The sequence below is a fragment of the Zonotrichia albicollis genome, chromosome 8 (genome assembly GCF_047830755.1).
Source record: "Zonotrichia albicollis isolate bZonAlb1 chromosome 8, bZonAlb1.hap1, whole genome shotgun sequence".
NCBI classification, from domain to species: domain Eukaryota; kingdom Metazoa; phylum Chordata; class Aves; order Passeriformes; family Passerellidae; genus Zonotrichia; species Zonotrichia albicollis.
Window position 1 is genome coordinate 15,033,706 of NC_133826.1, and position 24,692 is coordinate 15,058,397.

Consider the following 24,692-nt stretch of genomic DNA (forward strand, 5'->3'; position numbering starts at 1 on the left):
AAGGGGAAACCTTACTGTGGAGGAACAGCGAATGTCCTGAGAACAACCTGAAATGCCAACTTAGCATTTTTGCCCTTCAAAAATGTCTTTGACTTTTATAAACAGCCATGATGGTAAAATTGAGGCTGTTAAAAATACATGGTTTACTTCAGTAGTTTATAATTCACAGTGGCATTTAGTGGGTGGAGTTGTAAATTAGTAAGTGGACTGTTGCCACAGTAGAGTAGGCTGCTGCTCTGCAAAGGAGAAACTTGCTAAGAATAGGAATGTGGTCACAATGATAATGAACAAGGGCTCCACATGCCTGAAACGTTGATGGGAGATTGGGAGATGGTTGCTGGATCTTTAACAGCTGCTCTAGAAATTAGATGTTATCAAAGATCTGTTTGAAAGATTGAACTGGATGAAAAGCATGCAAAACCTAACCAGTAAGACCTGGTTTCAATTTTTAGTAGCACTACTGAAAGGCAGAGTGGCACATGAAATATTTATGTTGTCAATAAATTGGAAGGTACAGTTTTACAGCCAACAAAATGCTATGTTTATTCTGCTGCAAGAGGGAGGCAGGACTGCAGCAGTCTCTACACATAAAAGTCTCTACTTTTTCCCTATTGCTTTCAAATTAAGTAGATTAATGTGCCAAGAAAGCATAACAATATGTTAATCAGGTATTTGATCTGGTCTGTCAAACACTCAAAGAAAAAAGTCAGTTACTTTCTGGAAGCATATAATGTTCCAAATAAAACCAGCTCTTTAAAGGCACTAGATTTCTCTGAGGGGGGACGATTTACTTATCACTAGGATGATTTCCTTTGGACTCAGTAGCTCTAACAGCCTTATTTAAAGGTTGAAAGCCAACAGCATTATATCAGAAATCCTGAGTGAAGGGTGTAGATAGATATGGATGGCAATATAAAACATGCTACCTTCAACTTTTGGAAGCTTTACTACTGAGTGACAGCTGCTGTGTGATTGCTGTTCAGCCAGAAGTAGACAGGAAAATATTCTGAATCAAACACATGCACAACCTGCATGACTGCAATAATTTCATGGTTTTGACTGCTTAAATTCCCAGTCGGTGGACATCAACCTAGTGGTCTCAATTTTCTGGCCTTAAGATACAAGTTTGAGCTATGTCAACCTTAAAGTGATCCACAGGAAACTGAAGAGAAAGAAAAAATTTGTATGAAATCATTGTGTCTACTTCACATGCTGCACAGCCCTTTCCTATGGGGCCCTGCTTTGATCCCTGTTTGTGCTGGCCAGCTCTAGGCCCCCCAGAGCAGAGACAGCTGCATACAGATGTTGCACTGCTAAGCATCTCATCAGTGGAGGAAACCAGGTCACTTCTCCTGTAGGAAGATCATCAACAAAGTGATTTTGTCACAAAAAGTCTAATCTGGTTGTTTTCTGAGTCAGAATACAGGACACATTTCTAGCAGAAGACACTTTGAGCTGCAGTCCCTCCCTAAACTTTCCCAGATATCCAAATGTTGATTTCATTCACTATTAAACAGGCAAAAGAACTTCTCAAAAGGATTGCTGGGCTAGTACCCATCACATTCCGCTGAGGACTCATCCATACAGAGCTCAGTGATCACTGGGTACCTTCTATAAAGATATCCCCATGGGAGTCATGTGTCTGGCAAAAAATTGAGTATCTCTGCTCTTACTGGAAAGACTTCATTCTAGAGGAGAATTTAGAGCAGCTTTTGTGACATAGACAGGAAACAAAAAATATCTTTTGTCAAACTGAAGCCACAAATAAACTACTTGGCAGACAGGATTAAAGGGGTAGGGTCCCAAGTAGCCCTAGACTTATGCTCCCTGGTTTAAATTGTGTGTTCCAACACACTAACAAATCTAAAGCATATAAGATTGCAGTAGGGAGTAGGGAATCCAGGTCAGGTCTTTGAGATCTTCCAGTTTCAGGACTCTACATGCTTACAATTTTAACTAATTGAAGCCAAAAGATTGCAATAGAATATGGAAATGTACTAGCCAAAGTGAATCTGTCACAACCTCAAATCACTTCATTTATTGTAACTCTGAAATCTTGTCCCATTATGAAATGTGTGCAGCAGTGTATCCCACGCTGACAAAGGGGCACCCTACAGGTTCAAAGGTGGTGTCATCTCTGAACCACATTTTAAAATGTGGTTTTGAAAGATACTAGCAACAGTCGGAAGTGCTTCCCAGAGCCTGTTTCTTCCTGCCCAGCTGATGCCTGCCTGGCCAGCAGTAGCACACTGCTCATGAGGGGTTTGAACACACTCATCCTCACCTAACAGCTCCTTAACTCCTGGCTACCTTCTGTGTGTGCAGACCAGTCAAGAAATGAAGTATCCTTTTAAACTGTGCATATTCTGCTGCCAGAGTCTCAATAAACTGATTTAAAAGCAGATCCATAGCAATCAGACTGAAGTTGTTCCTGGAAAACTCCACAGCAAAAAAAAAAAAAAAAAAGAAAAAGAAAAAAAAAAGAGAACAAATTAATTAACATGGGTAGCAAATAAAGCAATACAGCAAGATATAGGGGGGATATTGTAACACTGCAGGTGGCTTTGATTTGATTTACAAGAACACTTGGCATCAGTTCAGCCATGAGTTCTCTTACATATCTTGGATCATACCGAGCCAGCTTCTGCAAAAAATTACTACAAAATCCTTTCAAAAAATTCTACAACACACACAGTGTACATTTGACTGTGTACCTTAGTAAGCCTACAGTAAAAATGGCTTCTTAGTAGGAAATCTAAATAAACTGGGATATAGAATGTAGTGTTTGAATCTTTTTTTCTTTCTCTGCTCTGTTCTTAACCAGCTAAAATCTCTTTCTATTGGAAGAGCTCATCACTGAAAGCATGGTCAAACTTTTATACAGAATCTCTGGGTTTTACTGCTTTTCTGGCCAAGGACTTTCTGCACAGCAGCAGAGAAACATTCCTGCTTTCTAAGGGGCCTGTGACAGAACAGTATCTGATTAAAAATATAATCACAAAAGTAAGCACAGCACAGACCAGGAACTCTGGGTTTTGTACTTTTTCTGTCCATACTTACAGCAATAAGAGGTTTAATCTGACTGTATTTGAAAACTGCAACAGCATGTTCAGCTTTTTTTTTTTTTGAGAAATGACAAAATAAAATCACATTGGAAAAAAGGCTGAGAGGTGAAATGGTGGCAACACCATCCTTACCAAAGGCTTCTAAAATTGTTAGAGAAGACAATACCCCCAAAAGCAAGCATAATTAGTCTATTTCTTACTGTAAAACTGTGTCACTTTGCTACGTGATGCAGATGGTATAAATTGCTTTGAAGAAAAATAGTAGAATCTCAAAATGCAGTCAAATCAGTACAGCTGTAACCAAGAATTTTGTGGCAGAGCATACAGAATTCTACACTGCAAAATGAACAGGGCAAGAACTAATTTAGCTATATATTACACAGTTACTAAAAATACAAGCAGCAATCTCAAGTAAATGCTCAATCCCTCAGTAGTTAAGACAAAATTTTATTATTTTCTTTTTTAGAAAGAAACAATTCACAATAATTTCTTCTAAATTAATTTTTAAAATGCAAAAGACATGATAAGCTAACACCAGTTCAAAACGGAGCTAAGGAAAACCAAATTATCCTTGCAACTATCAGCCCTATTTCTACCATGGGAAAAAAACCCCACACAACAAAAAGGTAATGGAGAACCATAAAAAGAAACAAAACAAACTAAAAAGGAAAAAAAAATCTAATGAAAGGTGTACAGTTTTTCAGTATGAGCTCTGGAAAACCACTCATGCACTGATTGAACAATTTATTTCTGAACTCTTTCCTTCATACATGATGACTTTCAAAAAGGTTTTTTGATATTTTATAAGTAGCACAACCAGAACTAAATGAATCCAAATGTTTGTGTGTGTGTGTAATGCAAACCCCCCAAATTTAAAATAAATATTTGCTACTAACATGTCATATAGGATAAATGGAAATTTTATTTTTAAAAAGTGCACAGAAACAGATCATTAGCACACATCAGTATTTGTTAAGATGGATAAGCATTTGCAAAAAAAAAGGTCTGTATTCAACACATTAGTAACAACTAACAATGAAATAGAATAGGTATTGCCTATGCATAAACAAACTTAAGGTTTTGGTCAAACAATATATATTACTTAAGTACACATTGTAAATCATATATATTTAATTGAAAGTACTATTTTTGAAAAACAAATCATAGCATATGTCAACAAAACTAATTAGAATTTAGAACTGAAATTAGATCAAGAATTGCTTCTTATATTAATCCTGTATCAGCTGAATATTTACATGTTTTACTTGAGGCACAGGTCTGTCTTATTGAACAGCAGCTCTTGAACTCAGACAAATACTTAAATATCTCACTGGAGCTGTGTCACCAGGGTATATGAGCACATCCAGAGCTTAAACTATACCTGTACCTAAAAATTTTTCCTACTTATATTTATAAAATGCTACTATAGTACATTCCTGAGCATAATGATGAGATGTAGAGAAAAGTGGCTGGATGGGACAGCCTTGTGGTGGCAACTCTTCCATGTAGTGTAGGACTATACTGGGACTAAACTGCAGGGGAAAAAAGAGAAGGAACCTAATGATCTCAATTTTTGTCTGTTTTAATAGGTAAGATATCATTGAATTGAAAGCTAATCTGTGGTCATTTGCATTTACCATGGACTAAAAGAACTCAGGTAAGATTTTACAGGCCAGGACATTGACAGACATTGTGTGTACACCCCACACACACACACCTGCTGCTGCTGCTGTGCACTCAGCCTTGCCCTGCTGTGCCCTGGGGAGCACAAAGGGTTCTGCAGCAACACCAGCCCCATTCCCCACGTGTGCCCAGCCCCTGGCACACAGCAACGCCTCACCTGCTGCTCCTGCCCACAACAGATGTCTTCCCAGGGAAGAATTAGCATCAAAAAACTTAATCTGTCAAAATAATGTAAGGCCTCCATGGCTTTGTCTTCAACAAGACTGGGAGCCCAATCCTGACAAGTTTCTCCACTATAAAATAGATTAAACAATTCAGCCAAACATTGTAACATATGCATCTTTCAAAAACTGCACATAATTCTGGATGCTCTGGTTCTTGATCACTGACTTCTGTAGGCGGTTCTCCAGCTCTTTCAGATGTACTTCATGATGCTTTTCATTCTAATGAAAAAAGAAAAATGCACAGAAACTTAGAAAAAAAATATAAAGCAATGGAAATAATAATCTAAGACACAAAGTACCTAATTTTTATAGCTTTATTTCCCTGTAAATATTTTCAGAGGCTCCACAAAAGCAAAGGTGTTAAAAATAGCTTCAAAGGATAGATGCTTTTTTTTATATTGTCAGGACCAAAGTGAATATGTTTGGATAGACTTAAAATCAAAAAAAGGCCTACAATAATTTATAACAATTATAAATTCAGATTACTGGCATTAACTCAGGAAAGAAAAACAAGCTATCACTACATCATTATGATATTGTAATGCACCTAATCAAATGTAGAGATGTTTCCTGAACATAATTGATCTGAGGGAAACTACAACTTCATACTTTATTTCTTTTTCATCTTGCTGTGTAAACTTGACTGAGTAAGAGTTGGAAACTCAATATTATTCAAGTGATTTAGTTAGATTGGACATCTGTTAGGTTGATGGGAAATGTCAATGTACAAAGTATATTGTAAAGTTGAATTAATTTACTGCTCTGAAAAGTGTGTCTCAACTGTATTAGTAGTGTGTTTTCAGGAAAAGGAACTTGATTTTGTAAATGGTGATGTGGGGATTTCTTGAATCACAAACAGCATTATTTACTCACATGGTGAAATAAGCAGAGGAGTTGCTTTTTTTCTTCTTGCCTCTTTCTCACTTCAGCTTCAAGAAGCATCAGTTTTGTCTGAAAGGCTTGTTCTCTGTATGACATTTTTTCCCATTCTTCAGCTACCTATAAAAGTAATGAGAGAGAAAGGCTATATATGTTATATATATATATACACAAAATATATTTATAAATTATATATGTATTACATATATATTTACTTTTAAAGCCAAAATCAAATTATTTTCTTATAGTTTAACATTACTAGCTCTATTTCCTATTCTTTAATCTAATACTTAATTTATTTCCCATGCCCTGGACTTAAACAAATCTGAGAAATATTCTGGCTAAATTTGAAAGCTGTTTCAATTTGGAAAAAATTGTAATACAGTGGGAGTGGAACACTTTACAGCTTATTTTCAAGTTAAGCCAAAATTTCAGTATTTTCAAGACCAAAGAAATATCCTCAGACAGTAGTGAAAAAAAATCAGATGGTTATTTCTACATTTTTAATCAGAAATTATAACTTCATACATTTTTTCTGATTAAACTAATATAATTCAATACAATCTAAATTTCTGCATTTTCTCTTGAATTTGATTTACTGTTTGCATAATTTCTACAAATGATTTTACAGATAAAATTCTGCTTAATATAGAAAGAACCTGTTCTTCCTCTAAAAAGAGAGGGATTTCAACACCAACGTTCTTGTGGGCTTTTATAACAAAGAAAGCAAAAGATAAGATTAAGCTTTTGTATAGAAACTTTTTGCCATATGTGTGGGATTTAATATTAGGTGGTTTAAGTATTTTGATTTATCAATTTTAAAAAAATTATAATAAAAGGTTGGTAAATTGAAACTTGGTATTTATTTCCATAGTATCCAAATTTGACAAAGAAATTGAATTGTTCCATCCATATTTGAAACATGAAGGAATTCACAGTAACTGTTTAGTATTTCTTCCTACATGCAAAATAGTCTTGTCCCACATTTTTTTCTCAAGCTTAATTTTAATGCTGTTTTTAAATAGAAAGTAGCAAACAAGATTGAGACGTATTAAATCACCAATACCCTTTTTCTCCCTTCTTCCAAAGCAGATTCAAGTTGTCTGGTCAATGCATTATATTCTGCAATTTTCTCTTCAAGCTGCAATTTACTGCTCTGAAGACTCTCATCTTCTTTCCTGAGCTGGTAAGCAAGTTCTTCATTCTGATATTCCACCTGTCCTAATTGCCTTTACACAAAACAGATCAGTGCATTATAATTCACTATAGCAGAAAAGTGTAGGAATGAATTTTGATCAGATTCTTCAAGTTACCTTTGAAGATCTCCATATTTCTTCTGAATGTTACAGATCTCTTCTTCTAAGCAAAGACTGCCCATAGAAGTTACACTGTGGTTATCCTGTGAAAATGACAATTTGTTTCTAGTTGAAGAGACCTCTATGTAGGATCTTACTGGAGTAAAGTAAGCCTGTCTATTAAAATCCATCAAAAAATTTAACTGTAATTTCAGATAAATGCTGTTTATTCAGACAAACGCTATACTATAATCAAGTAAATGTTATCTTGTATTATTGCACCTTGTAAAAATATCTTAAATTAGTAAAATTAATTTACTAATTAGTAAAATTTACTAATTTTACTAATTAGTAAATTAGTAAAATTAGCTAAAATTGGAGACTAAAATTTAGTGTGAAAATTTAGGCTGAAAATCCCCTATGTAACCAAGTCCTAAAAAACTCCATGTGCTGCCCATGCAGCCTTGTGTATTAGGGCCAGCTAAAAAGGCTCCCTCACAGTACAGTCACAGCAAGCATAAAAGCAACACTGCATATACATCCAGTTATCACAGCAGAACAGGGCAGCACGGGCAAAGAATTTCATAAAGAAGAGAATATAAAAAAAGGACAAGTTCATGAAGAGAGATACAGCAGCAACAGCTGAAGGAAGCAAGAAGACAGTCTTCTCCTGCCCAGCATCCAGTGTGCTAAACTTTTATACACATTTTCCTTCAAATCTCAGTAGCAATGGGTTTATTGCTCTTTCTTGCACCCATCAGCAGCCTGTCAGCAATAATCAGGCACATCAGCATTTACAGGGGTGACCACCACCATTCTTTGGACCACCTCAAGCAGTCCCATCCAGCAATCTGAGCTCATCTGCTGATTGTGTTTATCAGACCTGCAGGCTGTTCAGGCAGCAGCACACTGGGAGTAGCAGAAATTAGTCCAGATGAACCCAGGAGAGGAGCAATTGCTCCAAAATGAATTTTCCTAAATTCTGGTCATAGAGTCAAGTGTAAAGTACACCAATCACCAAGACTTAATGCTGAAATTCAACTACTGTTCCACCAGACTAGTGATTATATTCCCAATTATTGTGCTATACTTAAGAGGTTCTTCTGCACTTTTTCAAGGAAACACGTAGTTAGATTAAAATGACATTCATAGTTTTATATGATGTATAAATTTTGCACCTCAAAATTAATTATTGTTTAAGTACTTGATTTAAGAGTTTATGAACATTCCTGGAAGAATCAAAAATCAAGAGCAATGTTTTATATAAAGTCTATAGGACCACAGAGACTCACAGTACTTTAGCTGTAGTTTTCCTGCTGACATAGCAGGATGATTAGGCCCCTTTCCCACCCTACTAACTTAAAAATCTTTGTCATTTGTGCTCTTCTAACTTAAGAGCACATTAAAATAAAGACAAAAAACAATAACCAAAAAACCCCCAAACCTACCCTGCCATAGAAATTGATGTCAGAGAAAAAAAAAGTCCAGGAAAATTCATTTTCAGGCTTTAGAGAAAATACAAGCATTAGCGTTAAATACAGCTAAAAATTGCAATTATCCTATTAAAGCGTATTTTAAAAGTACTTACTCAACTAAAACACTTTAAAATGTTATACATCATCAAGAATATAATTTATCTGATTAAATATTGTGTGGTTTATTAATTTGCCATTAAAAACAAAACTAATGTAGAATTAATTTGTTCTATTAGATACAAAAAATATCAAGACTTGCATTTATTTCCAGGGAAGAATTCTGCAACACATCTCAGGACACAGGTATTCAAAAAGATCAAAAATATATTAATTATAAAAGTTACAAGCCTCACCACATAATGAATTCACATAAATACCGTTGGCAACAGCTTTATTTGCATTATCTGATTTCCCCAGAAACTGATTTATGATTTATGAAGATTTCCCCAGAAATTTTGATTTATGAAGAAAATAACGAAGGAAACCTCACCACTGTCACACACACCAATAGCAAAATGGCCCAGTGACATTTTACCACATAATTTTCTCATTTATCTTTAGAAATCAGCATGTTCTAACCACCTGAAGCTCCAGCTCCCTGAGGGTTTTGCATTTCTGTGCACAGATCCTTTCCCAGGCCAGAAGTTTTTGCTGGTTTTCCTCAGTTGCTTTCAGCAAGTCACAAACATGTTCTAACTCCTTTAACTCAGCCTCCATTTTGTGCCTCACCTGCATAGTAGCATCACAGGAGAAAAATGTAAATGTAAACCCATAAATTAATTGTAACACTTAATGGATTTTCATGTGGGTAATAAAGCTAAAATTCTATACAAGTAACATGTCACCTATTTTATAAAATACAGACAAAGATACAAGTTCTTTTCTGATACTTAAGAATATGCTGTCTTCCAGTGTTCAGCTCCATCTGCTGAAAAATTGATAACTCACCTCTGTATGGAGTCTCAGTCTTAACTGTTAGTTAAAAAGAAAAGAACTTACAATAGGTTTGCTTCCATGTAGAACTTTCACAACTGTTCGGTCAAAAAGATAGTTTGAAAATCATCAACAATAAAATCACACTTTTGAAAGTGATAAAGGAATTCTGGAATTCCAAAAAAGTAGCCAAACTACTTAGTAATTGGACTAGAAATCATTGTTCCATTGTTTGCAATTGTGTAGTATCCAAAAAGCACCAGCTTTAGATAGCAGTCAGTAAAACTCAGAAATTTAAAACCAAGAGACAGTACCTTGTGACTTCTAACAAGATCACAAAAATGTAGAAAAGACCTGTGTTCTACATAATTATTTGGGAACATTCTTTACTACTGAAAAACTTACCTTATCTGCTTCTAAGCATTTGTTTTCTGTTATTTTTGTGTTTTCATTTAAGACTGTTTCATATCTGGATTTCAATTCTTCCACAGCAATTTGCCTTTTTTGTACCTAGGACAACATACAGTATTCACATACATTTGCAAGGTCCTTCTTTTAAATATAGAAAAGGTAGAATCATTAGTATGAAGCATAAAGGAAAACATCTGACTTCTAAGCAGTATCTCAAAATTTATTATTTGAAGTTATTTATTTTCATTATCCTACTTGTCACAGCAAGTACAAAATGATTCCAGGTGAAGAGCACTGTCATATCAGCAGTGTGTTATCAACAATGGAGAATGAGCTGCAGCTGTGCTGTAGAAGCAGCCAGTGTGACTCACACCTCTGTCCCCACAAAACTGTCACTGGCACTTCCCATCTGGAGTCACTACAGCCCTGAGCTGGGGAATTCACTCCACTCACTGCTTGAGGCTGGCTGTTACCTGGAACTACATCTATCATCCTGAACCTGGCTGCAGCTTTAATTGTGATGATGCATTCCAAAGACAAGCTCTCTGCCTCTACTCTAGATTTTGTATCATGTCTTTCTTTTCTCTTGTCAGTGAGTAAAACAAATCAGTAAGTGAAGAATGTCAATGAAATTGTGTCTATACTACAGCATAAATAAACACATATTTGAATCAATGTTCTAAAACTCCTGTGTGAATAAAGCCAAATACAAAAACTGAATTGATAAAAAGCCCATTATAAGTTTGATTTATTTGTTTCACTGGTATTTCTTTGTGGATATCCCCACCGAAATAAAACAACTCAAATAACCCTATACTCATAACCCTAATATATATTTCTTGAATGAACTTGGATTTCTTGAGCTTACTTGAATACTGATATGCTCTTAGGAATGTGAAGATAAAATATGGCCAAGTAGAGGTAAAATATCATCAGTTTATCCACTGAAGACATCAGACTCAAACTTTTTAAACATCTCGTTTACTGGGTCACTAACCTGCTTTTTAGCAAGCAAATCTTGTCAAAGCAATCTTGTCTTGTTGGCTTCAATGAGCTTCAAGTACAGACAATGTGTACTTGCAAGTGTGTGGAGACTATTCCTCCATATGGTCTGTAATAGCAATTTCTTCTTTCATACTCAATATTACAAAAATATTACAATCCCAATGACAACAAAACAGATTTATTACAGACAAAACCTTTATAATTTCCTCAAAATGGCTTACAAATTTAAAAAAGAAACATACTTGAAGATTTCAAACATGCTAAGTCACCTCATTTTTACTGTGTTCTACAAGGTTTTCCTGTAGCTTTGCTTTTTCTTGCAGATGGAGCAACTCATATTCAACAGATACTGTACTTTTCTCCAATGTAGCAAGGGAAGCCTTGATCAAAAATAGAAAATATAAAAATGTTAAGAGTGTTACTAAAATAACACATTCTACAATATGATATTACCAGCAAGTGACTGGCACTAGGAAGGGTAATGTAAGTATTTTTTCTATCAAACAAAAATGATAGCCTATAGTTCATTTGTCAGCTCATCAGAACACTTCTATTGCACAATAAAACCTGGAAACTCTTTCAAAATTGAAATTAATAATTAAACTCAGTTCTTTCATTTGAAAGAAAGTTTAACAAACATAAAAGAAGAATTTTTACTTAAGAAATTGTGCAGTTATTGACAGTAAAATAAACAGCATCCTGATTAAGCAGATATATCATCAGACAACCTTGTTCCTAACTTTGCCATAAATTTCCACTGGAAAATTTTCAGCATCTCCTTTGTCCTTACTATTATAAATGGACAGCAAACCTTATTCTGCAGGTCTGGGGTCTCTAGACAGAAGGTCCAAAGAGAATTAACATGGTTGATCATTAATGTGTGAGAAATGTAGAGCCATTCAACAATGATTTATAATCTCACCTTTAATTTTTTGTTTTCAAGGTAAATATTTTCATTTTCAGAGTTAACAGAATTTAGCTGTCCAAGAATTTCCTCTTCTGAGTTTCTTCTCCATTTCTCCCTTCTTTCTACATCTTCCATCAGGCCTTGGATCTGACTTGTAAGACAGGCAAGTTCTCTATAATACACAATGCTTCCAAACTCTCACTATGAAAATTAAATTGAACTTTAACACATTCCCCTTTGTAGTATATATATATAAAAGGGGGAATGCATTTATGCATCCAAAGAAAGGATTATCTGCTTATATTCTGAAATAAACTCTGAAAGAGGAGAGTTTCTACTCCAAGGAAGGTGTCTTAGCTCAGTTACAGAACACCAAATGATACTGCCAAGAGAACTATGCATATGCACACTGTACAAAATATAATTATATTGAATTTATAGGGTATAGCACATAATGTCCTACTAAGAACACTCCTTAGCTACTTAGGAATGTTATTACTTTCTTTTATTGAAAGCAGCAAACTATGCTAGGCCTCATTTTTTGCTTTTTTTGGTTAATAAAGTTCACAAAATTTGTTTTGCTGTTTAGACAGCCACACACTGCTTAGTAGAACAAGTTTTGTTAGAAGGGCACATTTCAAGCAAAGACTTGTATTTTCAGCTGAAATGAAAACAGCAAAAACCAGCTGGAAGCAGAATGAGTATTTGTTCTTTCTTAGATGCTTTCCTATGCACACTGGACCAACAGTGGGCTAGAGAGATTTCTGGGCTGATGTCATCTACTTGCCCTGTGGTTAAATTTTAAAATCTGCTGCAAGTATTTTCAGAAATGCCAGATTTTCTGGGAAAAAAACAAAATATTCAAGCCATTTTAATGTGAGCTGTTAAATACTTGAGCATGAATCAAGTTCTCTGTGAAATAAACATTATCTCGGACCTAGAATAAAGGCATCTAACAGTTTCTTTTGCTGGTTTAAATTATAGTCTATATTTCTACCAACAGAAACGGTAAAAGGAAGTTTGTCATTGTCTGCTCAAAAAAATAACATATCCTTCATGTACATTAAGATTTGACTGTGTAGTTTGAATAAGGTTGGATAATTTTGTTCTGCTTTTCTCTATAACAGTGAACTGTTTGAATGGCATCTGAGAACTCCTCTCTATCCCCTACTGAGGTGAGGCTTAGGGAAACTGAAATAATTTGGCCATCACTACTCTGAAGTAGGACCTACAAGACAAAGAGCCTTTTTCTGTTCTGTAAACACAAGGGTTAACACTCAAGCTGTTGAATCAGTTATTAAATAAGTGGTTATGTGGAGGCTGCATAGGAGCTGTCAGCAAGTTCAGGCTGATCAGAGTTATGCAGGAAAAGGAATATGTTCCTTACTGGTAAAGGGGAATAAACCTTCAAAAGAAGTGAAATGCAACAGAGAGGAGGCTAAAAATCTTAAATTTGTTCTCATTTCCAACTTCCAAATTCTGCTCAGAATTTTAAAATATTAATAAACTCATTTACATTGTCAACAATGAGTATTGCACTACTAAATATCAACACCCTGTGACCATAGAAATAAATAAACAAAAAAGATCAACAGTCCAACTTACTTCTCAAGACCTTCTACTTGAACTTCTAACATTGTCTTTTCTTCAACTATTCTATCATGCTGGTTTTTCCAGACATCAGAAGCTGACAGTATCTCACCCAGTTTGACTTCCTAGAGAATGCAGAAATTATAAATTATGTAACAAAAGAATGTCACTGAAGAATGCCATTTAATTCTATAAAATTTAGATAATAGAAATATTTAAGATAAAACTTTTATTGGATCTCCCTTGTACAAATCAATATAAATTTTCTCTCATCTCAAAATAAAATCAACAAAATTCCCCATATTTTTAAAAATCAAATCTATGTACAGATTTATTTTCAAGGCAGAGACGTAGTTAAACCCTGGTACTGTATATCAACTGTAGAATACAACATTTCAAAATTTAGGATGATAATCTTTTCTTACAAAAAAAATTGTCTTTAATACATCTCTACTACATATAAATGACATTAATAATAAATGAATAAAATTGTGATAAAATATCATAAGAATGACAAATGCTAGCTGGGTAAGAAATTAAGCATTAGGTAAAATCCCTTAAATGAACATAGATAAAACTACTGATAGGCAAAGCAAGATTCCAAGGAACAACTTGGATTAAGGAACTTTTATGTTTGGATTTTGAAAAGGTTCAGAGCAAGCAGCTTAGAAACTAAAAGCTGAGTAACCACATGAGACATCACATATTAATAAATCAAGAAAACTAACACTCCAAACCTCAGCCATGGATTCTCAGTTAGTACACTGTATTTCTGAGTTAGTCAGTGCTTATCCACAGAGGACTAACAGGAGGGCCAGCAAAGGTTTAACCAAAAGCTGATGACACTCCTCTTACCTCCTACAGCTTAAAATGTTCAACCTCTTAAGACAACCACTAAATTTTAACAAAACAAAAGCAGTTAGTAGTAATAGCTTTCAGGACACCTATAGCAACCTTTTCCTTAAGAAATGAGCAGCAAAACAAAAGACATACAAGCACAGCAAAATGAAACAATTTTTTCTATTTTCCACAGGTGAAAGTCTTTCATTTGTTTAATTTCAAACCATACAACATAACATTGCTCATAGTATAGTCACTCACATGTTCTTTTATTTTAGAGGTTACATCTTTCACAGTTTCTTCTAAGAGCTGAGCTCTTTGTTTCTGGGATCTTATTGCTTTTTCCAGAGCTATCTTCTTTTGCTCACTTGTTTCCTTTAAGGCTAACTTCTGGCACTTGTATTCACCAATTTGATGTTTCCACTCTGCTATTTTATTTTTTAGAGTCTGCAGCATAATTAAAATCAACGATTCAAATTCAAAGCCTTACAGATAAATTTTGTACTATAAAATAATTAGGAAGAACTGTTACATTTATAACATCTGTTTCCATATAATTTTGGTATCTCAAATCCTGTGGTTGATACAAGGAGCTAGCTAAGTACAACAGTCAAGAAGAAAAACACAGGGAGAAAGTCATTACCAAGATGAAAAGAGGAGGCTGAGAAGGGGCAGGGGAAAAGGCAGCAATCTAACCATGCCTGTGTGCTCTTGCAAATGGATGCAGAATTTCCACCTGCAAGGCATGGTATCAACACTACATGATGATATTCATTTAGAGCAATACCAGACTGTTTCAAGGAGAATCTCAGATCCATTTATCAAAAATGATCAAGCTACCAATAGACAATTAGTTTCAGAAAGACAAGTGTAAGTCCTGTTCATATCTTTTACTATTCTTCCACCAAACTCCAGCAATTTAGGTAAGCCAGCAGTGTCAGCTTTCTTAGTTCAGTGATAAATATCCAAATTGTAGGAATGATTAATGCATTCCTTTTAGCCTAGGTCTGACACTACATTATGTACTACTAGTTAACTACTGAACCTGTGGATGGGCCAGCCTTATTCAAGGTACTCATTGAGAGTTGCTATAAAATATGCATATTATGGGTACCTCTCAGTAAAGTTCCTGCTAATGGTCCAAAATTTTACAGAATCAAAGCAAAATGTATGTGGTTTTCCAAGTGAAAGATGGCCTCAGGTACCAGGATTCACCGAAAAGCAGAAGTACTACTTAAAAAAAAAAGGAAATTACAAAAAATACCCAAATATATAAAAAGGTTTTCCTATATAAAAACTTACAGGGCACCTAATAAAGAAAGATGTGACTTGAGGTCGTGGATTAACACAGCAAACAAAATTTCAGTTTATGTATGGATTTCAGCTGTCAGTGTAAGTGAACAGCTGCCATCCCCTGTTATAACCACAGGAGGTCAGAATCACACTAAGAATAAATGCTTTGGGCATTAGCGAGCGGCTGAGGCAAATTCGAATTGAGAACTAATTTCATAGGGGCAATGCTAAGCTTTTGCAAGCTTTTGTCTAGTTATTAACAAAATCAGCTCCAGGATTTAAGCTAGCAAACGACTTCAGCAATTTCTGAAAGTGATCAAAACTTTTAAATAGAAATTGAATGGCAATACAGCTGCATATCGAGTTATTTTATCCAATGAAAATGTTGTTGGAATTCTATAATTGTACTAGGTAGAACAAGAAAACAATTTTTATTTAGAAGAAAACATGAGACATTTATGCAGACATAGACATGTGATTTGAAATTCCTTGCTACATGTTGGGTGACAATCTCAAATGATTCAATTAGCAGGGGATGTATGCTAGTAAAAGAGTTTGGAAATTAGAAACACATTGTTTTTAGCCAATGTTTTCTCATTCATGCCTATGTTCTTGATAAGTTTCATATACTGTATTCTGAGGCCACATACAGCTCCAGCCTTTCACACATGACCTCCTCCTTGCCTTTTTCTAAAGCCAGTAACTGATTCAAATGCTCAAATTTAACTTGTGCTTTTTAGAACAGAAAATGGAAATAATTTAACCTACTTTAACAAAGTGGATTAGGCATTAGTCATCAGTGTTTTACTTTCAGTCTACTAAGAGACATCGATTCTTCACAGACAATAAGAAGAAACAGGGTGTGGCTGTCACTGCTCTCTTAGAACAGGAAGTCAACATAGAGACTTGCTTATCTCTTGGCCATATGGAAACTTCTAGACAGTGCAGTTAAGTGAGTGCAAACACATCTATGCACATTTCACTTTGCTCCACCAGAACTGTACAAGTGTGCATAAGTTGAGAAAAGACAAAACACCAACAAATAACCTTGCAATTCAAATAGTGTGGTCAGGCAGATCTTGCAGAACATAAATGGTTACAATTTTGACTGTTTGGGATTTTTCTTCTATCAATAATTTGCTTTCAAAACAGGTTTGTTTGTTTTGGGGTTTTTTCCCTATTTAACTGAAACACAAGTAAAAATATTTTGACCTGCATTTTCACTTTTAATTCATAATTTTCTGCTTCTTTCCTTTCAATCTGACGCTGCAGGTGAGCTTGTACTTCCTTTACTGATTTTGACAGGTGGTCCTGTCTCTGTATCTTGATCTAGGAAAGACAAACACAAAATTATTGTACAATGCTGTATGAGGCTCTCTGTATTTTTTCTACTATGCTGTAGTTTCTAACTAACATTTGAATGTCCTCAAAACCAGGAAAAGAAAAAACATGCTCTACAAGTATATTCACAAGCAGTAACTTGCTACTAATTGTATTAATGTTAAACAGAAATCACCAACTTGAAACAATTGACGTTTAATTTTATGTATAATATTTAATCTGAGTTTAAGTAGCAGGAATAAGGCCTGGGAGGATGAACTCAGACATCCAGGCTAGGGAAAGGCATCCAGCTAGCAGGATGACTAACACTGAGCCACACTGATCAGCTGTGCTCTAACTAGACCTGAACCGACCTTCATTAAATTCCAAAGACCTTCATCTCCTATTAGAACTATTGATACATTTAATTCAAACTCCAATTTTGGGAGATATGTAAATCACAAGGGAAGAGGAAACTTATGTCACTAGCACTCAGATCAGATGATTCTATGAAATTTCTTTCAGTTTAATTCTTCTGGCTCATTCTAAGTAAGAAGCAATAAGATAGATAAAAATTGTTATCAGTATAGACTGCAAGAGACTAAAAGAATGTACCAGAGGAAGTGTTCATTATAGACACCAGTAAGAAAGGCAGATTCAGTCAAGTGTTGATGAAAATGCCATTTATTGAAATTAATGTAAGAAGAAACAAGGGACAGCATAGAAAATTATTTATCCTTTCAGATGGTAGGCACCCTAAATTGTCCAACATTAGGTAGTCTCCAGTTAGGGCATGGTGTGCCTCATAGATCCCACCAACACTGAAGTCTGATGGCATTGGGGTCTCCAGAATTTTTATAGTCTTTTCTGTTCAGCATTTCTATTCTCAAGCAAAAAGATGTTTCCACGAAAATGTGCTCCTTCACTTCAAGATAAAGGCAAAGACATGACAAGAGCCCCCAAAGGCTCCTCTATTATGACCAGCTGGTCAATAGAGGTTAATATCCAGCAGTCAAGTGATATGTTTATTTGGTTAAGCAAAAAAGAAACCCAAAAAAAACTCTGAAAGAAGAACCATGGCTCTTAAAAACCTGCAAGGAGTTACAAATATCAAAGTACACTGCTGACCCTGAAGGGTTTAACTGAGCCTATGCTGTCCCTCACTATTGCCCTGGAGATATTCAATCTGTAACACAGATTGCCAAACTGCCAGTAAAATAACTTTCCAACTTTTACAGCGCCCTCTTATACAGGAAAGTTCTCCCCTTTCAGTGCTGGTTTTTGCACTGATCCCCTTCTTTTTGAATGAGCTCTCACCAGACCTGCCAGCCTTTGATGATATTAGCTCTGCTGTCTGTACTACCTTTCCTAACAGAGCCATGGAAAGCAGCTGTGAGCAGTATCTGTTTAGCTCACTCCATATTATTCCTCATAAATACTTTTCCCCCAGAATATTGCAAATCAGTAAATGAGAAGTCAAAAGCCACCTTAGGATATTAGTGTTAAGAATAACTGTATCCTTAGTTGGTTTGAATACAGTTTTGATGGTTTTAAGATAAATCTGTAGGAAACACCTTTCAGGATTTTATGTTTTTCATAGGTCTTTGAAATAATTGTTTTACTCAAAATTTATATTTTTTAAATTGGGAATCTAGTATGTTGGAAGAAAATATTCATTCTAATGGAACTGATCACTCACTTTTTCACACTGGAGCATGGATGAAAGTTCTTTAATCTGTTTCTCCCTTTCAAGTATTTTTTTCCTGAGATTCTTCATGGGAAAAAACCAACAAAGAAATTATTTTAATGTCTGTACACAACAAAGCATCAGAAATGCACAGTGATAGACATTTCAGATGTAAAACTAAGATTCCATTTTGTGATGGTAAATCACAAATACTCCCACTTTGCCACTCTTACTGGAAATTGTATGACTCTATAAGGTAGCCAATTTCAGATATTCAGCTTAGAAAAGAGAGAATCAAATTTTAATTTACTTACAGTATTCTGAATTTCACTTTCACTTAGCTCCTGCATCAAAGTGTCAATATTTTTACTGTTTAACTGCAACACAAGAAACATTAAAAATTTATTCTGACTATAACTGATTTTGTATTTTTCAATAGTTTTTAAGTGGTTACATATAGTTTGCTACATTTTTAAACCTGGTATACATGACTAGAAAAGCTCATACTCACAAGCTACTTGGTGATTAAAACCTAAAGATTCAATTTATTTTGTGCATGGAACTTTGTAGCTGAAGAAACAAACCAGGGTCATTCCATACATCTATTTATTTCTTTATTTTATCTAGAAGGGCTCTAAATATCATTGATAAGTATTATTTAAGCATGTGGTTAAAGGGTAAAAGCATTTGTAGAATTCACAATATTTCAAAGACTAATATTAAGTGCTAAAGCCTTTCAGGAGCCTCAGTTATGAAAATTTGAAGACTGAGCTAGAAAGCATAAGGTGGAAGATCACAAAAACCAATTTGAGTTAACTCTTTGTAGAATTTATGTGCCCATGATATTGTCAACTAAACATTTATTTTAAAATGTCCTACTGTGTGTGTGCATGCACAACTTCTATTTTAAAATAGCAGACTTGTGTGGCTTTCAGACTGTAAATCCAAGACATTTTAGTTTCACTAATGAGAAGATGAACCCACAAACTCAAGTTGGAAACTTTGGTATCAAAATTTGACTAGAACTCCTTCATCTTATCCTGGCCTGCATGTATGAACATTCCTCATAATGTTCTGTCATCTTGATCCTATGCCTATCTGTAAAGTCAATCCATGGACCTCAGTTCTGCATCCAGGTTTCCACATTTCCCTGCACAGCAAACTTATAAATATTGTATTCAGTACAAGTCCTAATCTTTCCTGACTGTACTGAATCAGATTTGCTGTCATCAAAAAATAATATATAAACAGGAATGGTGTTTTGTTGCCTGACACTGATTTATCAGCAAAAATACTTAGAAGGCTTCCCAGAAGAGAGAAGTGACCGGAAACCTAAATTTATCACACTATCTTTCCATTCTCAGGAAACAGTCTTCCCCACAGTTTGTTCTTTTTGAACTTTCTTTTTGTCAAATGACCAACAGAAAGCCTCATGCTTGTAAGACAACTAACAATGTCTATGAAAACCTGAAAATTAAGTTGAAAATTAAAAAATAAACTTTGGAATAAACACCCATTTTGTTAGCTTCTCAAAGAGAGTTAAGAAAGTCAGTAATGACAAATTACATTTAATTGTAAGAGCAATCTACAATCTTCATCAGGTTTCTGTGTTCGTTCCACATGTGAGTTCTACATGTCTGTTGTTACACAGGAACTCACTCAGGTGTTTTAACAGACATAGTTCAACAAACTCCTTCCAAATTTTTAGGAATTTTCTTTGTGCACAGGACATAACAAAACAATCTTCCCACAATGTGTCTTATAAAGATTATATGGATTATATGACAACATGTTTCTTTCAGACTAGTGTAAGAAACGTACATTTCCATTGATTCTGTGTTTATGCCCTACATGTTTTCTTACTTGGTGTTCTAGACTGTCAGATTCTTTACTCAGATCAGTAAAACACTTCCCATCTTGGATGGCTTGTGTAGTTCTGTGACAATCCTTTTTATCTGGCTGAATCAGTGAACACAGTTTTCCTGTTTCTCCCGGTGGCACACGTGTTTTTCCCTGAAATAGCATTCATAATTATGTAACATTTAGTTTTGCTCACAGTTAGGTCACTGATACTGCTAATTCAAGGATATCAACATAAAACAAGTCAGCTCCTCCAAAGAATCCTTTAAGAGAAAGTTTAAAGATTAAAGAATCATTTAGGACTTTCAACGAGGATAAAAGCCTGCCATATCACAGGATGTACCCCCAAACAGTTTGCTCACAGAACACAGCTAATTCACAAGGCCAAGGCAGACTATCTCCAGTAAAGGTGAAGGCCAAGAGCTGCTCAGATTCCCATGTTGCTGTTTTTCACAGCAGACTTCTTCCAGTTTGGAGGCAGCAATGGCTTTCCTCTTTTCCCAAACTGGAAAAGCTTCTCACCAGGCCCAGCTGCTCAAGAAAATGATGGTGCCCATGCCATGGCAAGTCCAGAGCCATATCAGACCTAAAAGCTAAATGAATCCCATTCCCTCCACTTCCTTATCAGGTACCAGCAACCTGTCATCACCCCTTCCCCAAACACCTCTGCCCTGCCTCCACCCCAGCACGCCAGAATGATTGATGCCTTCACCAAGTACAAAGTTATTGTTTACTCCCCTCAGTACTCCACTGACTGCTCATTATTTTTTCAGAAGTGGATTGTGTTGCCTTCTCCACCCACCAGGACCCATTTCTCCTGTGCTCAGCCTGTGCCAGGTGCATCTCCATCAAAGGGATTTGTCAGACTAAGAGTTTCAGCTCTTATATCCATATTGCCCTTCATATAATTGAGAAAATGAGTAACAAATTCAGGAAGTTCCCATCTTAAACAATCACAGAATCAGAATGCAGACTGCTCTCTTTTCAATTGGTCTGACAGCAAACAAGTGCAATCAAATATCTAAGGTTTTTTTATTTTATATATGTGTATGTCTTGTTTTATTACGGGATTAGATTTCCTGGCAGACCTCAGCTTGTGTAACACAGTGCAACTCTCTGATATACAGCCAAAACCAAGTTCTTGAATTTAATTACTTCCAGTGAAAATGGCACATTGGAAGATTAAACATCATGCTTCATTTATCATAGCAAATTGATACAAGCAGGAAAGAACAAAGAATTTTGCCATAGTTTCAGTATAATGTTGCCATGTCCAGCACTGTCACTTGGCCCGTTTTTGAAATATCACCTACTTCACATCTATAACTAGGAAGTATGTTTTAACCTTGTTAAAAAAACAAATGCAGTTTAAAAAATCAAACCTAACAGGAACAGAATGAACTTGCCTCAACAGTGTGAAGAATAAACTTTTCCTGAAGATCAAAGTCCAAGGAAGGAGCAGAACAGTCATGTACAGGTAAAGACAAGGATGCCCGTGATGATGATGACATTTTGATTTAATGCTGTATAACAAGACAATGTATGTCAACATATGTTGGAGTTCCACGAATCAGTAACTGAAACATTACTGGCATGCCAGGATGTTCCCACTTCAGTGGGACCGCTGGACTGGACCAAGCAGACCCCAGTCACAGCAGAGACGTAACACAGTTAACGCGCCTGAAATCTTCCAAAAGAATTCACAATTTGCAATTGCTCAGCACTGAATTCACAAACAAGGTTTGCAGAAAGCAAATCCTTCCACAGCAGGAAACTGTATACACTCGAAGGACAAAGTAAAGCTCGCAATGCTACTTCCCACTTCCACACTCCTCAGCACAAGAGGGGAGGTTCAGGGGCACAGGTCACTCAATGCCAGCCCTCACCCTGGGCCCACTTGGGCTCCCGCCTCACCAAAGGCCCCTGCGCCCGCTGCCTGGGTGTCCCGCAAGCCGCTCCCCAGCACCAGTCCTACGGGACACTGTCCCCTCAGCACGGCTCCTGCGGGACACTGTCCCCTCAGCACCTCCCCTGTGCAGCACTGTCCCCTCAGCACCTGTCCAGGGGGGCACTGTCCCCTCAGCGCCGCTCCAGTGGGGTAGTGCCGCTCAGCACCTCTCCTGTGCAGCACTGTCCCCTCAGCACAGCTCCAGCGGGGCACTGTCCCCTCAGCACCTCTCCTGTGCAGCACTGTCCCCTCAGCACCTGACCAGTGGGGCACTGTCCCCTCAGCACAGCTCCAGCGGGGCACTGTCCCCTCAGCGCCGCTCCAGTGGGGCAGCGCCGCTCAGCACTCCTCCCGCGGGTCCCCACCCGCGCCCGCCGCTGCTCGCCGCCGGGAGCCGTTGCCGGAGCAACGCGCCGTTGCTGTTGCCGTTGCTGTTGCCGTTGCCACTGCCGGTGCTGTGCCGGCCCCTCTCGCGGCGGGGGCAGGCTGTGATGCCCTCCCCGGGCTGGCCCTGCCCGGCGCTCCCCGCTAGCACCCAGTGCCCCCGGCCGGGGCCGTGCGGGCCGCAGCCCCCGCGGGCCCGGAGAGGCGGCATCGCCCCTTCCCCGGGAGCACGAGGGGAGGGGGGTGGGATGCGAAGGGGCCTCAGGAAGCGGCTGTGCCCCCTACTCGGACGGGACGTGCCCGGCGCGCCCAGGAGGTTACTGTCCAGAAACCTGGAGACCTCTGGGGAGTTTTAGGTCCTCCAGATGATTGCTTTCTGAGTGTTTCCATTAATTTTTAAATTTTTTTTGAGGTTAAACAGTAAGTATTCATATAACCTGACTGTATGTGCAACAGATGTGTGGAAAGATCATTTGCAAATCATAAATTGTGCAAAACTGAGTGATCATGTGATCCAAACATGATCACTTGTACAGGTGCAAAGGTAGATATGTACATAGACACATATACTCACACATGATTATAATTTGAACACTTTGTTTTAAAAATCATGCTGATAGAAATGTTACTTTTTAAGATTCTAGGTAATAGCAGCGTCAGCAACTTACATTAAAAAATAAGCTTGAAAGAAATAATCAAAATAAAAATCAAACATATGCTTTGTCATCTTTTGTAAAAATGCCAGTGTGTTTTTTCTTCTATGCTGGCAATTTCAGAGAGCAGGCTACTCACTTCATATACTTTTTGGAGAATATTACCCAGCCATGTGTGCCTGGTAATAAAAATTAAATGCTAAATTTCAAACTTTTAAATTCAAGTAGACATGAAATCACTTCATTATCCATTCTGGAGTGAGTGCCCGATTGTATCTGAATTCCAAAGACAAAATCTTCCAAAAGAGATTTTGTCTTTGCTTGTGCAAAAGGCCTAAATCTTTGTTCTCTATAGGACCCACAGCCTCGTATTGAGAATTCACTATCTCTGACAGACCTTTGCTTCAGCACCACTGTTATGAGCTGTGGCTTTGGTACCCCATAGTCACCTCAGACAAAATTCTTAATTTTAGCTGCCCATAACTTGCTATAAGATTGGCTTATTTTAAAAAGAAAGCAATAAGTTTTTGGAATTTCCTAAAAATCTAGTCATAGTTTATAAAAAACGCAAGCACTATCCAGCAGTGAGGGCTAATTAGCATGATAATTAGCATTGCACTCTGTACCTCCTAAACAAAGAATGAATTACAAGTTTCAGTCCTGAAAACCACATTTTAATGACAGTGGCACAATCCACAGAGTGGAAAATAATTAAAGGAAACAGGACACACAGCTCCACAATGACATAATTACAGGCCTTATTAAAAGAGATGTGCTTGAGAGAAGCTTCTTTAGATACCACAGAAACACTGCTGAGTGTTTGTCACAGCTCATGACTTCATCTGCTCTAAAGGTATAATTGAACCTTTCATTTCCATGTCAGAAATTCATTACTCCAGTGTGTTTGCTCATTGGTTAATTTTGGCAATAGTCTGCTATTGCAAAAGCTGCAGATTTGCTGTGACCCTGTTAATATACTGTTCCTTCCCCACCCTTGTATGCACTGCTTGGTGCAGTACTGACCAGATCTGATTTCTCCAGCAACCCTTAAGACACTCGCTGCCTCACACAGAAGTGGACATCAGGCAGAGACAGAGTACTGTGCGTTCAGATCTAAACCTTCACTTTCCCAAGCAATAATCAATGCTGTAACTTCAGTTCATATCAAAGCCAGAATAGATTAACTGTTGCTTTACAGTAGAAAGACTCCTTTGGAGAAAAAAGAGATGAAGCATTATTT

The 24,692-nt window shown here is 36.7% G+C and overlaps 1 protein-coding gene across 5 annotated transcripts; it reads right to left on the reverse strand.

The window, feature by feature from the left end:
- Nucleotides 1-3,591: 3,591 nt before the first annotated feature.
- ODF2L (outer dense fiber of sperm tails 2 like) lies at nucleotides 3,592-22,813 on the reverse strand. Of its 5 annotated transcripts, none has more exons than XM_074546067.1 (17): nucleotides 22,673-22,813; nucleotides 21,874-21,990; nucleotides 20,471-20,620; nucleotides 18,922-18,984; nucleotides 18,620-18,691; nucleotides 16,813-16,929; nucleotides 14,569-14,754; nucleotides 13,483-13,592; nucleotides 11,893-12,028; nucleotides 11,240-11,350; nucleotides 9,960-10,064; nucleotides 9,204-9,350; nucleotides 8,595-8,651; nucleotides 7,165-7,250; nucleotides 6,918-7,080; nucleotides 5,846-5,971; nucleotides 3,592-5,191 (listed from the first exon to the last, which is right to left on the reverse strand). In XM_074546067.1, exons 2-17 carry the CDS (start codon nucleotides 21,976-21,978, stop codon nucleotides 5,063-5,065), a joined length of 1,863 nt encoding a protein of 620 aa, XP_074402168.1. In that variant the 5' UTR covers nucleotides 21,979-21,990; nucleotides 22,673-22,813; the 3' UTR covers nucleotides 3,592-5,062. The 5 variants fall into 5 exon arrangements, with proteins under 5 accessions (XP_074402168.1, XP_074402169.1, XP_074402170.1 ...); XM_074546068.1 differs by having other exon boundaries at nucleotides 22,524-22,801; XM_074546069.1 differs by lacking the exons at nucleotides 18,922-18,984; nucleotides 22,673-22,813 and having other exon boundaries at nucleotides 21,874-22,515.
- Between the last annotated feature and the right edge of the window lie 1,879 nt (nucleotides 22,814-24,692).

Excerpts from the sequence above, each read along its gene's own strand:
- ODF2L (XM_074546067.1), bottom strand. The coding sequence starts at position 21,978 with ATGTCATCATCATCACGGGCATCCTTGTCTTTACCTGTACATGACTGT. Across the intron at positions 18,985-20,470 it reads CTGACAGTCTAGAACACCAA|TTAAACAGTAAAAATATTGA; the intron begins GTAAGAAAACAT and ends CTTGTGTTGCAG. Across the intron at positions 9,351-9,959 it reads AATGCTTAGAAGCAGATAAG|GTGAGGCACAAAATGGAGGC; the intron begins GTAAGTTTTTCA and ends GCTACTATGCAG.